Below are 13267 nucleotides of genomic sequence, written 5' to 3'. Positions count from 1 at the left end.
TTGAGGAGCGCAACACAAGAGGGCAGACCTAAGTATGCAATTTTATTTTGGAGTCGAAATGTTTCACTCAAAATAACACACACAACAACACCTGAAACAACTTCAAGCCCAGACAAAGCAAAAAGAGTGAGAAATGAAATTCATTTTTAATAACCAGAGCCACGCCTTGAAGTAGCATACGGACATTGAAATTAGCTATGGCTAACTTACCTACACCCAGTGTTCCCAGAGCAATCTGCTAAACGTTTATTAGAAAGTATTTAGAAACAACACACCTTTTAGACATCCTCATTTCTAAAATATTAACTTGTTCAATTCCAGTGCTCTGAGGCATTTAGTCACTGAACTTTCTTTCTTGTAAGTTAATAAAAATAACTTAGATTTGAATGAATACAATCAGTTAACTGCAGAAACACTAGGTTGTTTTTTTTTAAGCCACTGGCAAAGTTAATAAAAGAATGAGAACATTACCTTTCATACCCTCAGTTCTGCTATATTGCTTCATCATCATTTGTGTCTACAAACTACACACCTGCAGTCATAAACCAGTTGGTTATTGTTATGTATTGCAGTAGCACATCTGATATCATGGCCCCGTTGTGCTACATGCACTGTACAAACACACAGTAAAGGGCAGTAAAGGGTGTGTGGAATACTTTTCTACTCTCCTCAAGAACCTATCTGCTGACTTATATGATTACAGGGAGTGGGGAGAGACTTTCCCCCATGGACTCAGAATGCTTCCGACAGGGCATTTGGATAGCAAAGCACAATACAAAAACCTCACAAATGAGTATATATTTCCATACCCATTCCCATTATGAATTTCTCATTCAACCTCAACGGCTATGGTACACTACAATATAACTGATTGCACAAATTTGTTATTTTGGCTACAGTCCAACTAATAAGGCAACTTTAATTAAAGAGACAGACATCTGTACCTGACTGGTACCCATACAGCGGTAAAGAGATTAAGACAGAAAAGCAGGCAACTAAAGCCTTATCAGTCCTTAATACATTACATAACTTGAGCACTGTTTCCCTTAGCTCAGGGCGTACAGAACTGTGCATCACTGTGAATTAGCACACTGACCAGTAACTTCTGTATTAATACTGCTCAATTTTACCTAAAGCTTTAAGAGATCTGGGTGGTCTCAGCAAACCCCACAATGAACCATTGATCACAACGAACCAACCACCCATAGTTGCTTAAATAAGATAGAGAAAAACAGATATTTTGTATACATCCTCCATTAAGAGTCTCCTTCACTGCTGCAGTGTCTACTGTTTTGAATAATGTTGTAATGGCTGTTTAATTAAAAACAAAAATCACAGTTCAAATAACTTGTAGGGCTTACATTCTGAAGGAGGTAACAAAGGCTCATACACGAGACCTGCTTTTTTGCATGCATGCAGAAATGTGTGCACACAATTACTTGATCTATATGCACCATTTTCCCCCCATGCACCTTAAAAAAAAAAAAAAAGAGTCAGATTTTGGCTTAAACCTCCAAAAAAAAATTAAAACCCCAAAAACAAAATAGTGCATTACAGTGTAAATCTCTCCATCATTTTTCCATATTCTGTTGGATCACACTAATTTGTTTTGTTATCCTCCACCTCAGAGTTTTCCCTACTAGCGCAGGGGGACCCAGGAAGAGAGTTCAGTGTGGGTAGGTTAAGCCACAGGACCCAGATCAACCCACACACAAACTCAAACAGAGCAAAAGTGATGACTCATGGCTAGCAAAACAGCAGGTGACTCCTTGAAAGCCACCCACCTCTCCTTCCTGCTGTTGTGGCACACAACGAAGGTGGCTGCATAAGCATTTCATCTGTACAGGGCTGCAGACTCAGGCAGCAGTTCCTCCACCCTGCACTTCTCTGGTTCCATATTTTAGTGCTGCTTTGTGTGGCAGCTGGCACTCTCAGGGGAGAGTAGGAGGGTGTGGGAGAGAACACACACACACACACACACACACACACACACAGAGACAAAAAGAGAATGGACAGAACAAAGGAGGATGGTGAAAATGGGATAAGTATATGGTGTGAGGTAAAATGGGAGACAGAGTTTCTAAGCTTGTGCATTGTCAAGTTGCCATGATGACAACATTCTATTTTTACCCTGTCTCCTTAATAATATACAGGCCAAGATTCATCCCAGTTTAAGATAGCTTTTTATGGTATACACCAGGTCACCGGTTCCACAACAGACAAAAGTCTGTTGGGCAGGGGATGGCTGTGGTGGTGCAAGTCTCAATCCTCCATCCTATAAGGGCCCAGCGCTGCCTGAAAAACAGGTGGCGCTAGCCTAGAAAGTGGTGTTGCCAATGGGAATACCGGCTGCCCTCCAGTCCAAAGCCATGCAAACGAAAACCCATCTTGTGAGATGTTAGTGGAAATTGTGATTTAAGTTTACACAGGTTATATGGTATCTAGGATATTGACAAGGCATCTACCAGTGACACCCAATAGTTGTGGGAAAGGGACAACTGTACATGTATGTGCAAGAGCTTACAGTGCCATACTAGACTAGCCTATGAAATTTGTGCACTGAGATTTTCTGTAACATGTCTGATTCCTGCCACCCTACCAGAGCACTCGAAATTGGCATACACATTTTCAAATCATGTAAAATTATAAAGAATCATGTGGATTACATATTATTTTATTTGGTTGGTGATTATTCTCAAGTCAGTATCAGTAGCAACAGTCTCTTATTCTAAGGCTCTAAGCTAAGAGTATTAGAATTCAGCATTTGTATTATGATCGGACAAGCACTGTTTATCATAAACACACATCTCAGTTGTTACATGAGACACAAAGTAAAACACAAAGATGAGATAATGAGAATACAATGCTCACCCTAAAGTGATGCATTTTAACCAAGGAGATAAAATTTTATCAAATAAAGAAATTTTAAAATATTTAAAATTCTTCTACTACATATGTCAGTGGAGGGCTTCTGTCACCAGAATGTGTTCCTCGTGCGTGGACACCAGAGCACAAGTTCAGTAAGTTTTAGGCCTCTAACTCACTCTGTTCTTTATTTTAACAGCAGGGAATGAAGTTCTGTCAGATCCTGTTTTAAAGACTATTTCCTCATTATTTCCTCACATTATTTAAATGATGCAGGGCACTTGGATGTGTTGAGTTAGTGGGCACCATTATAAATATAATATATAAATATAAATATGCATGCTGCATGGGATTTACTTTTTTTGTTTGTTTGTTTGTTTTTTGGAAAAAGGACATTTTGGCAGGGTCTAAACAGGTTGACAGTGTTGTAGGAAAAAAAGGGGAAAGGTGACCTGAAGAAGAGCTCTGTGCATCTCAAAAGCATCTCTCTTTCACCAACAGAAGCTGGTCCAATAGAAGATATTACCTCACTAACCCGGTCTGTCTAAAGTTTACGTTAGGTATGGAATATCCCAAATACATACAAGAAGGCTTCATCAGTACATTTTTAATTTAACGTACTCTACTTTTTTTAAAAACCTATATTAATTACAGCCTCACAATCCCACCCACATCCCACAATCAATACCAAGTTCTTGTTCTGTGAGATGCACTCATGGACCAGGACCCCTTTGTGCTAGGTGCTGAACTAACAACTTTTCTGTCTGGGGCATCCTAATCACCACTGATCAAAAATTAATTATTAACAAAAACAGCCATTCCCCCTCCACACACACACACACTACTCATAATATTTAATATTCTTACATGCAAAAAAAGACAAAAGAAATATTGAATTATTTGGAAGAGCCTGCCACTTTAATACTATCTTCCACAGATAGGAAACTCTAGTGTTCCTATTACTTTTCTAGTGGACAGCACAATATGGAAAAGCCTGCCTTAAAGCTTCAATTTAAAAAAAAAAAAAAAAAAAAGATTAAGAGGCAGTAGTGCAAAAAAGGAGTATCTGCTTTCCCACTCCTATTTAAGAAAAAAAGAAAATGAGCACTCTTACAGGACCTTGTATACTAGGTTTAGCCTAGAGCAAATTTTCATAGCTATGATACAAACCCTTGAAAATAAAGGTTTATAATGGAAATGCTGACAGACCCTCAACCACAGCAGCATGAATGGCCATAATTAAAGCACAGCTTTTGGCTACACCCCACTCTGCAAATGAAAGATTGCCAGTTCTACAATAACCTCAAATAAAAGTAATTGGGAAACCAGAAATGATATTCCAGAAATGCAATGAGATAAGTTGAAGGGGATTTGCTAAAACTATTTGACATTCTAAGCTTTAAATAGTGAGGCATTTGCTTAACATAACCAAGTCACTATTTTCATAACGCTACTTAATCAGCAATAAAGAATGCTCCTGTGAGCCATCATCTTGGGTTAGCAGAAAGTGGCATATGAAGTTATTATTTCCTAACAGCCTAGAGGGAGCCGCTTCTCTCTTTAATCAGTGATCTCACTTCCTTCCTACCTGTAAATTCTCCGTCATACAGTTATAAAACTATTACACAGTACAGTGTACAGAAAAATTACATTTATGCAAGGTCTGCTTTCTTATTCCCACCTGGATTTTAAAACAGGAGCGATTGCTACAGTGAGTCATTTCATTCTTTTCAAAGTCAGAGATGCAGCTAAGAATGAGTATCATCAATCTGGTTAACCTCTGCTTGGCACACAGACATACAAAGAAATATAGTGGTAGAGTATTCAGACTGGACTAAGGAATTACCATTTAGTTTTTAATGTTATTTTCCTTCCATGAATGGAAGGATGTTAATCTACCTTATTTATTTTTAGGGCACCCATTAGCATAGGAGAGTACATTTCTCTTGCACCTTCCACCTGAGGATATCAAAATGATTTACAAACATTAATGAAGCAACATCCCCGTGAAGTAGCTCACAACATCCCTCTGTGAAGTAGCTAAGTAGGTATCATCAACCCCATTTTACATATGGAGAAACTGAACCACAGGAGGACTGGGGGCAAGACACTGATACCCTTTCTTATGCTGAGAAGTACCTTATTCCTCAAGTACTCCAATGATTTCCATGAGATTGCCTGAAGAATGACCGTTCCACATCTTAAGCAGGGAGGCAGTTGTCTGGATTGCCAGGGGAAAGGGTATACCTCTTTAAGAAGTAGAGGACGCATCTCCCCAGGTGACCTGACTAGAAGGGCGGGGAGAGTAGGTAGAGGGGTAAGCTGTGTAGGAAAAGCCTTCTCTCATATCCAGACCAAGTGGAGCAGCACCCACCCTCACAGCCTTGGAAATGGCCTGGTGAAAGACCAGGTTTGGTCAGGATCCGCTGGTGGCACTGCACTAGCCACTCCTTTCTCAGGGACTGGGAAGGATTTTCTCCCATTGCCAGATTGGCCAAGGCAAAGTGGAAGTAAGAGGTTCACCTTCCTCACAGAGGGTAGTTTTCTCTTTTAGTTAATATACACAATATTTTTGAAGTCTCTAATGTATTCCAATATATAAGCTCAGTTGAACAGAAATGAGAAAACCTTTCTAATAAATCAACTGCACTTTATCTTTTTCAAAGGCTGCCTGAAAAGCAGTTGACTTTGGATTTATAAGCTATTGACAGCTGCAGGCAAACTATCTAGACAGTAACAAAGTACCCCAGCTAAACAGAGATCTTACATGCAGGTCAATTTTTTCTCACTATTCATAATGTGCATTTCTCTTTGCCCCTCCTCCACAAATCTCAACCTCAAAGGTCTCATGTAGTGGCAGATCAATAACTGTCTTATTATGGCTTGCAGTGGAATTATGGGGGAAATGTTTTTTCAGCCCTCCTAAAGCAGTTTTGGCTTTAAACTGCAGGACTACCTCCAAGGTGAATTAGTAGACAGAAATGTTTATTGCAGGAAGGGCAATTTCGATGTTGGAAACGACACCAATAAATCAAAGCAAAATTGATTATTTAGTGATAAAATAGGATTTCCTTCCTTCCATCAGACACTTCTTGACCCCATTTTCTGTGTTTTATTTCTAACTAGGTACTTACCTGGTGCACTGTTGCATGAATGCATAGGTGAAAAAATATGACCGGAAAATTAGAGCAGAGTGTGCAATATATAATTAAATATTACTAATTGAATAGAGATTATAATTTTAAAAGAGGCCAAAACCCAGAGAACTTCGGTTTTACTTACAATGCTGTCCAAGAAAATGTAAAATAAATAATTTGGCCTACAGTGGCATCAAGTCACAGCAAAGAGAAATATCTGGGATCTCACACCTCAGGATTGAAACAGCAGAGAAAGATTTTCTAAACAGAGATTTGTGGACTGAAATTCAGAATTTAATATGTAATTCACAATCCTACAGAGCCACCTCTTCAGTTTTGTTCTGTTTTACAGAGAAGTTAATATATTATAGACTCACAGACTTTAAAGGCCAGCAGGGACCATCACAATCATCTAGTCTGACCTCCTGCACATTGCAGGCCACAGAACCTCACCCATCCAGTTTTGTAATAGACCTCTAACCTCTGGCTGAGTTACTGAAGTTCTCAAATCATGATTTAAAACCTTCAAGTTCCAGAGAATCCACCATTAACACTAATTTAAACCGTCAAGTGACCCAGGCCCCATGCTGTAAAGGAAGGCGAAAACTGCCCAGGGGTCTCTGCCAATCTGACCCAGGGGAAAATTCCTTCCCAACCCCAAATATGGTGATCAGTTAGACCCTGAGCACATGAGCAAGACCCACCAGCCAAACACGTGGGAAAGAATTTTCTGTATTAAATCAGGAGCCCTACCCAACTAGTGTCCCATCACCAGCCATTGGAGATATTTGCTGTTAGCAGTTCCAGATCAGCTACATGCCATTGTAGGCAGACTCATCACACCATCCTCTCCATAAACTTACCTAGCTCAGTCTTGAAACAAGTTAGGTTTTGTGCTCCCACTGCTCCCCTTGGAAGGCTGTTCCAGAATTTCACTCCTCTGATAGTTAGAAACCTTCATCTGAATTTCAAGCCTAAATGTGTTGATGGCCCATTTATATCTATTTGTTCTTGTGTTGACATTGGTGCTTAACTTAAATAATTCCTCTCCCTCCCTGGTATTTATCCCTCTGATGTATTTATAGAGAGCAAGCCTCTTTGGTCACATTTTCCACCTCCCCTCTACCAGGTCAGGATTGTTCTCCACAGCTGGGGAGATTCTTGTTTTCAGTTTGTCCATTTTGCTGTTTGATGCCTTTGGAAAGCTCCCAGTGCTCCCAGGAGGGATGGATTAGTAGGGATAACTGCAGGCTAGGCTAAACAAGCCAAGCTCTTTGAATCTCCTCTCATAAAGTAGGTTTTCCATTCCTTGGATCATCCTAGTAGCCCTTCTCAGCACCTGTAACAGTTTAAATTCATCTTTCTTAAACATGGGAGACCAGAATTGCACAAAGTATTCCAGATGAGGTCTCACCAGTGCCTTGTATAATGGTACTAACACTTCCCAGTCTCTACTGGAAATACCTCTCCTGATGCATCCTAGGACTGCATTAGCCTTTTTCATAGCCGCATCACATTGGTGGCTCATAGTCATCCTGTTATCAACAAATACACCCAGGTCTTTCTCTTCCTTTGTCACTTCCAACTCGTATGTTCCCAGCTTATAGCAAAAAATTCTGTTGTTAGGCCCTAAATGCATGGCCTTGCATTTTGCAATATTAAATTTCATACCTTTCCTATTACTCCAGTTTACAAGATCATCCAGATCATCTTGTATGATATTCTGGTCTTCCTCTGTATTGGCAATACGACCAAACTTTGTGTCATCCACAAATTTTATTAGCATACTTCCAACTTTTTGTGCCAATGTTGGTAATAAAAACGTTAAATAAGATTTGTCCCAAGATCGATCCCTGAGGAACTCCAGTAGTAACCTCCCTCCAGCCTGACAGTTCACCTCTCAGTATGACCCGTTGTAGTCTCCCATTTAACCAGTTCCTAATCTACCTTTCATTTCTCATAGTAATCCCCATCTTCTCCAATTTAACTAATAATTTCCCACGTGGAACCGTATCAAATGCCTTACTGAAATCCAGGTAGATTAGACCTGCTGCGTTTCCTTTCTCTAAATAAATAAATAAATAAATCAGTTGTCTTCTCAAAGAAGGAGATCAGGCTGGTCTGGCATGATCTACTTGTTGTAAAACCATGTTGTATTTTATCTTAATTATTGCTCACCTCTATGTCCTTAACTACTTTCTCTTTCAAAATGTATTCCAAGACCTTGCATACAATTGACGTCAAACTAACATGCCTGTAGTTTCCTGGATCCCCTTTTTCCCCTTCCTTAGAACTAGGAACCATATTAGCAATTCTCTAGTTATAGGGTACAACCTCCGAGTTTACAGATTCATTAAAAATCCTTGCTATTGAGCTTGCAATTTCATGTGCCAGTTCCTTTAATATTCTTAAATGGATGGAGATTATTTGGACCTCCCAATTTAGACCCATTAAGCTGTTTGAGTTCGACTTTCACCTCAGATGTGGTCATTTTTACCTCCATATCCTCATTCTCTTTAGCCACCCTGCCACTACCTCTAAGCTCTTCATTAGCCTGATTAAAAATGGAGGCAAAGTATTTGTTTAGGTGTTAGGCCATGCCTAGATTATCTTTAAACTCTACCCCATCCCTCAGTGGTTAGTGGTCCCACTTCTTCTTTCCTGGTTTTCTTTTTATCTGACTATAGAACCTTTCACTATAGAAATTCCCTTTGCAAGGTCCAACTCTGCTTGACTTTTGGCAGTTCTCACTTAATCCTTACACCTTCTCACCTCCACGAGGTAGCTTTCCTTGCTGATCTATCCCATCTTCCATTCCTTGTAGGCCTTCTGCTTTCTCTCAATCACCTGGTTGAGATGCTTGCTCATCCAAGTTGGTCTGCAACCCTTCCCTATAATTTTTTCCCCTGGCCTGGGATGCAACCTTCAGATAGTTTCTGCAACTTTGACTTAAAATAATTCCAAGCATCCTCCAAATTCAGATCCTTGAGTTCTTTGGCTCAGTCCACTTCCCTAATTCCCTTAATTTTTTTAAGTTAGTCCTTTAGAAATCAAGAACCCTAGTTGCAGATCTATTTTTTATTATCTTTCCATTTAGTTTAAACTGAATTAGCTTACGATCACTCAAACCAAGGTTGTCCCCTACAACCAGTTCTTCTATGAGGTCCTCATTACTCACCAATACCAAATCTAAAATGGCTTCACCTCTTATTGGTTCATCGACCACAATTTAGTGACAAATACAAAGCAAGATACCAGTCTGTGTTCATGATTTATCTGAATAACTTACCTGAGCCTGGACAGAACAACCTGCAGGAAGTTTAGGACCATGCTGAGTTCAGTTCCTCGACAAGCCGGGAGCAGCATACTAAATCCATCGTTCAACAACTTTTCCTGGGAAAGGTTCAAGTAGCAGCTGGTCTCAAACACTTCTTGAACACCATCAATGTAAGTGGAGAGTGGTGTCCAGAGATTTTGTTTGTGTGTGTGGTCATTCTTGGTTACCAAAAACTCCTTTGCCTTTTCACAGAAAGCATATGAAAGTTTCTCAGCTAGAACGCTGATGTCCATGTTCTTCTCAATATACATCAAAAGGAAGGCAAAGTAGCCTCTCCAAATGAGAGCTCTCTGAGATGTGCTGATGGAGGTTGGGCTAAGAAAATCCAGGAGATCCAACACCCGACTTGCAATGTCCTCTGTCTCTGCAACAGCCGCTAACACAAGGAAAAGATTAAAGAAGTTCTGCAGCCCCACCTCTGTCAGCTCTCGCATTCTTTTCTGATGGAACTTGGAATAAATTCTACATATTAAAAAAAAATACAAAAATGTTTAAATTATGTTAAAGCATATTTCTTTCCATCTCCTTGAAGAGCAGTTCTAGTCTCATTTTACACCTTTACTCTAGCTCCACACACTTACTTTAAGCAATTCTTCTCCTTTTTTAAATTTCTCTTCTCTCCCCCATCCTTTTAATCTGTTTTAACCTGAAACAAGCTAATTCCTTCTCTTCTTTTTCCCAATCCAGGGTGCATGTCAAGGGATTTCCAACCCATGGTGAAACCTAACCTTTCTCCCCATGTCAACTACTGTTGATGCAAGCACCTCACCTCTAGCAGAAAGATTAGGAGATTAGCCAGTATTACCGGAACAAAGCTTTGGCTCAGATGGTTTCCTTCATACCTTTCCCCCTTTCAGAACTGAACACATCACCATCAACTTAAGCTGGTACAGAACCAACAACCTGCATATTAAGTGGGGCCTCTCAGTTGCAGCATGTGTTACTAGTGCTCCAGGTTCTGCACTGGATGCTCACTGGTTTCCAGGTGGAGTTTAAGATGTCTGTTTTGACTTATAAAGCCCACAATGGCTTGAGAACACCGTACATGAGAAAATACCTCTTCTCCTATGCTATACTGCCACAGCTGTGATAAGACCTTTGTGCTCCATCCCCCTTGTGATAAAAGGGGTGGGAGGAGGGTTCGGGAGCTGTTGACACAGCATTCCCTATTGACCACCCTTTTTCTTCAGAATGCTCACCCCTTCTCCCTAGAAGTCTGGAATCGCCCAAACACACTCAATTGTGTAAACTGCAACTCCCTTCCTGTTTGAGAGGGCACTGACAGAGGGCGGAGGCACGTGCAATTTCCATTTAGTGGGAAAGTGTGATGGGGGGCTTTAAGCTGCATTGGTCACATAACTGGTGGTCAAGTGATGTGTGGCAAGGTAGCAAGAAGAAGTGCTGCTACTTTGCATATCCTGTATTTATGTATTCTTAATGTATGTCAAGAACGCCCAAGCGTTCCCATAGGTGCCCTTTAACGTGGAGACTGTTAGACTGAACTCTAAAGAAATTTTACCATATTTTTAATATTTTTCTTAAGATATGAGGGAACAAAGGACTCAGCATGGTTTGTCCAAATTTTTACTGTGTGGGGTTAAAAAATATGGTATACTCTTCATCCTCCATTTACGACCAGTTCTACACATAATAGTTAACTCCCATAAACGCTAATTTCCTTCTATCCTTTTACCTGGAAAAATAGTTAGAAATGGTATTGAGGTTTTAAAATCTAGCCACCAAAAATTGGCTAGAAAATCCCATTAATGTTGTTTAGTAGTAAATTACTACTGACAGGCATTTATGTTTTTCATGCACCAATTAATGCTTAGTTAGCTGCCGAAAACAGAGTTCATCCCAAAATCATAGCTGTAGGCTGTTAAAATTTTGTTACTTGTATAATTGACTTATTCAAGGTAGAAATGATGAATGCTGGTTGAGCACACATGCACATGATGTTGATTATCTATTATTATTCCTCCTCTTAAATTAAGGAATTAAAAATCAAGTTAAAATAAGAAAAATATTAAGTATAATTTATTTTCAATAAAACAAACTGGTTAATTAAAACAGCTAAACAAAACAAGACACTGATTCAGCAAACTTGGTCATGGGAGCATTTTTTAAAACCCCTAAACTTTTTTGAATATAACAAAAGAAACACAGAAATGTGATATGTATAACTTTGTACTGCGATAAACAAGGTAACTTTCCTTTCTGGTAATAAATGTACTGTATTCCAATAAAATCTTAATAAAGATATTGCAAAAACATCCAGAACTTAATCTAATAGTTTGCTACATGCAACAACAATACTAATCAATTTAGTTGTGGTCCGAAGTGAAAATCTACTTGTTTACAGGTTAAACCATTGTAAATGCAAGTCATTTGAAAATTTATAGCACATTCACTGATCAGCAGAAGTTGTTATTCTTTTTAAAATACAAGATTTGCAAGTTCATCACACACGCATATTAAATTAGAAAAACTAATGTTTCAGTTAACTATTTTTCATATGTCTTTGTACACAGCCTAATTATTCCTTTATGGTTATTGCCCTATTTCAAAACTCACAAAGTAACAAAACCTCACAAAAAAGGAAACTTCAAACGTGGAAAAACTGAAATGGCTATGAAGAAAAAGAAAGAAAGAAAAGGATATTATTGGAACTACTGGAATATGGCACCTGCCGAGTTAAAAGATCACCATACCTTCCTTTAATTTGTTTCCAAGGATGGGTTACATTGCTTTCCATTGCTTCTTTCATCATTTGTGCCAAAATACAGAGAAAAATTAGGTAACTGTTGCTGGACTTATACATGTCAGGGCTCTGCTGGTCAGAACAGCAGCTTTCCACCAATTTGAGCATAGACAAAGGAGTTTTACTAACACTTGCTAGACCCTTCAGACCAAGCCACGGAATGGTGAAGGAACTATTCTGGAAGAAAAATAAAGTAAAGGCAGGAAAGAACATTAAGTGCTAAATAACTATGTAAATTCCTTCATACAAACAACAAAAGGCCATCTTCATATCACTACTGCCACCCAGAGCAAAACGCACTGTCACTGTGTACAGAAATTCTTTAGGAAATCTCACTTTTCTCAGCCCTGAGCACAAATGATAATGGAGGTTAACACAGCCCCAAAGTTCCCCCATGACATGTGCAATATCTAGAAACTGAGATTTTCAGAAAGAATATTTTTTGTTACATGGTAGCAATTTATAGGGCATTTCAACCCATGTTGAGCTAAAACAGATTAGAACTTTTCCACAAATGTGACTGCTATTTCAAGTGGTTCAGAACATAAAGTAATTTCTCAGATAGAGGGGTGCACACATGTAACTCTCGTTTTTCACATATGCATTTACTAACCAGATTCTTGCTGTAATACTCCCAGAGTATGGTGACAGTAGGTAGATTCAAGTCCCAGAAGCTACACAGGGTCAAACAGCACTGAAGATGCATTCGTATCTGTTCCTCTAACACAGCAGCCTTATTTAAAAAAAAAAAAAAATTTGTTGTTAAAAAAACCACCTAGATTACAAATAACTTCAAGACTTCCAGACTGCTGACAATCATCTTGTATAAATATTATTTCTAGTTATATACTATTATGAGCAGTGAGGTAGAAAATAATATCTGACAAATACAGCAACAGTCCTGTGGCACCTTACAGACTAACAGACGTATTGAAGCATGAGCTTTCGTGGGTGAATATCCACTTCGTCAGATGCATGTGGTGGAAATTTCCAGAGCCAGGTATAAATATGCAGGCCAGAATCAGTCTGGAGATAACAAGGTTCAGTTCAATCAGGGAGGATGAGGCCCTCTTCTAGCAGTTGAGGTGTGAAAACCAAGGGAGGAGAAACTGCTTTGGTAGTTGGCAAGCCATTCACAGTCTTTGTTTAATCCTGAGCTGATGGTGT

The 13267-nt window shown here is 39.2% G+C and overlaps 1 protein-coding gene across 2 annotated transcripts in view; it reads right to left on the bottom strand.

Annotated features, from left to right (window-relative positions):
- Window positions 1-13267, bottom strand: part of MMS22L (MMS22 like, DNA repair protein) — a 140274-nt gene that overhangs the window by 76068 nt on the left and 50939 nt on the right. For both annotated transcript variants that reach the window (XM_039530194.1, XM_039530195.1), the window contains 3 exons: window positions 12714-12833; window positions 12051-12277; window positions 9292-9801 (listed from right to left, as the gene is read on the bottom strand). In XM_039530194.1, coding sequence (XP_039386128.1) covers window positions 9292-9801; window positions 12051-12277; window positions 12714-12833 — 857 coding nt within the window. The remainder of the gene's footprint in view (window positions 1-9291; window positions 9802-12050; window positions 12278-12713; window positions 12834-13267) is intronic.

This window comes from Mauremys reevesii, linkage group 3 (assembly GCF_016161935.1).
Source record: "Mauremys reevesii isolate NIE-2019 linkage group 3, ASM1616193v1, whole genome shotgun sequence".
NCBI classification, from domain to species: Eukaryota; Metazoa; Chordata; order Testudines; family Geoemydidae; genus Mauremys; species Mauremys reevesii.
Note: the sequence above shows the minus strand (reverse complement) of the source record. Positions and strands in the feature narration are given on the sequence as shown.